Source organism: Penaeus chinensis, chromosome 19, assembly GCF_019202785.1.
Source record: "Penaeus chinensis breed Huanghai No. 1 chromosome 19, ASM1920278v2, whole genome shotgun sequence".
Classification (NCBI taxonomy): domain Eukaryota; kingdom Metazoa; phylum Arthropoda; class Malacostraca; order Decapoda; family Penaeidae; genus Penaeus; species Penaeus chinensis.
In genome coordinates this window covers 29,764,845-29,767,344 of record NC_061837.1, presented here as the reverse complement: position 1 = coordinate 29,767,344, position 2,500 = coordinate 29,764,845, and the positions used below count along the sequence as shown (strand labels likewise).

Sequence of the window (2,500 nt, the reverse complement as noted above, 5' to 3'; positions counted from 1 at the left end):
CTCTCTCTCTCTCTCTCTCTCTCTCTCTCTCTCTCTCTCTCTATATATATATATATATATATATATATATATATATATTATTATTATTATTATTATTATTAATATTTTTATTTTTAACAGCCATTTATTCCACTGCAGGACATAGGCATTTCTCAATTCACTATTGAGAGGGTATATGGCAGTGTCACCCTTGCCTGATTGAATACCCTTCCTAATCAACCGCGGTTCGGCGCGCTAACAGTTCTGCCACGGCAGGTGACTTCCACTACGACACCTGCGTTTGACTTCTCAAGGCGATATGTCGTTTTCTTGGACTCAAGCCAGCAGTCAGAGCATTTTTACGACCGCCGCGACGGGGAATTGAATCCAGTGCTCTAACCACTGGACCATCGCGGCAGTCACATACAAATATATATATATATATATATATATATATATATTTATATATTTATTTATTTATTTATTTATATATACATATATACACACATATGTGTGTGTGTTTGTGTGTGTGCGTGTGTGTGCGTGCATGCGCGCGTGCGTGTGTGCATGTGTGTGTGTGTGTGTGTGTGTGTGTGTGTGTGTGTGTGCGTGCGTGCGTGTGCGTGTGCGTGCGAGTGTGTTTGCGTGCGTGTGTGTTTGCGTGCGTGTGTGTGTGTGTGTGTGTGTGTGTGTGTGTGTGTGTGTGTGTGTGTGTGTGTGTGTGTGTGTGTGTGCATGTGCTTTCGCGCTGCTGAGTCTGCGCAACCCTCGCGCAAGAACCCAAGATGCAGAGGACGCAGCCTCTCCAGGCCATGCCGTGCACGAAACGGACACTCACGTTGTGCGGAGACAGCGGCAGTGCGGAGGAGGAAGAGGAGGAGCAGGAGGAGGGAGGTGAGGGAGGCCCGCACTCCCCCCCATCTTCCTTCACCCATGGTGTCAACACATCAACCTGAAAGAGGGAAGCATATATGAATATAATGTATTACTATATATAGTTCCAGCACAACCTCAGCGGACTCTCAGCGTATTTCTACATATTTCTCAGTTATTTATATTTTTCCCCTTATAAACACATACATATTTCGCCTTTTTCTAAAGATTTCCATAGTGGGTAACAATATATCGGTTTCATTACCACTGTTATTATTATTAATAGTAGTGGTAGTAGTACTATCAATATTTTTTATTATAATTGATATCATTGTCATTATAAACATTATTACTCTTAATATCATTACTATGATTATCATTATCATTATTTATAACATCAATATCATTATTATGAACATTATTGCTACTTCTATTTTGTTACTATCATTATCATTTTGTTTCTATTATTATTGTTATTACGGGTATCATTATCATTATATTTTTTTATTATCACCAGTATCGTCATTAACATTGTTTTCATTCATCATTACGATTATCATTTCCAAACTTATTCATTAACAGCACGGAAATGTCACCATTTATATAGAACAAATATAGAACATTCCGTTAAAACATCAGTTATTTTTCCGCATTCGTATGAAGAATCTACATATCTACGAAATCTTGATATCACGAGATTCTGCTTTCCTTTTGTTGTTAACAATGACTCGCATGTGCCACTGCCGACGCCCCACGTCACTCTCTCCCCTGCCCGCGGAGCCGCAGTCCTAGGTTGTGATCTCTGCCCACCTCGGCGGACAGAATTCGGGTATTGCATCAATGTAGTAATAAGTGAAGCTAGAACTTTGGAATATTACTTGATAAACTCGGTTTCTCTACTTGAGAATCCAGACCGTTTCGAGGCTGATATTGTGGCCATTGGTTAGGAAGCAAAGAGTCTGCGGATAACACCTGATCATTAGTTACCATTAATGAACTTTACTGGGGATGAACTCTAGTAAATGACCGACCAAAGTCCAAATACATTGGTGCACAGACACCTTTCGTCCTATTAGCAGTTTTGATTGTGTAATTGCTGCACCATTGCCTGCCTCGCATATCCTCTTCAGCTCTACTGCATGTCTTCTCATCAGCAAATGCTGGCTCACTCCTGCTCACCCCCCCCCCCCCATATTTCACCTTCGTTCTCTGGCTTCTTTTGCATCTGCTTGCATGTTACTAATTCTGTTCCGCGAGCCATTGTCTTTTGATTTCAACATTGTGTTTACTGTTCTACCAGTAAACGTTTACAGTCAGCTGTGTAGTCATTCCTGAGAAAATCTATTTTTAAGGCTGTATAAATAACTGCCCCAGTCCAGTCTTATATTTCTGATAAGCCAAAACTGCCAATTTCTCTGCTGTATTTTTGCCAAGATGCTGTCACTGTCCCATACATCGAGAACTCCTAATGCCTTGGTAAAACGCAAGAAAAAAACTAGTGTACATTGTGTGTGTTTCGTCGCTCTTTTCGTTCAGAAAACCTAACCACGAAATGGATGAGCCTCAGGCCCTGATGTCGTTCAGCCGCTCGTTAACCGTCCCCGCGTTCCCCTGCCAAGGCACCCGTGTGTACTATGTGTGTGTGTGT

The 2,500-nt window shown here is 41.3% G+C and overlaps 1 protein-coding gene across 4 annotated transcripts in view; it reads right to left on the bottom strand.

The window, feature by feature from the left end:
* Positions 1–2,500, bottom strand: part of LOC125035074 (serine proteinase stubble-like) — a 68,415-nt gene that overhangs the window by 21,938 nt on the left and 43,977 nt on the right. For all 4 annotated transcript variants that reach the window (XM_047627202.1, XM_047627201.1, XM_047627204.1 and 1 more), the window contains one exon: positions 818–931. In XM_047627202.1, coding sequence (XP_047483158.1) covers positions 818–914 — 97 coding nt within the window. In that variant the 5' untranslated portion in view covers positions 915–931. The remainder of the gene's footprint in view (positions 1–817; positions 932–2,500) is intronic.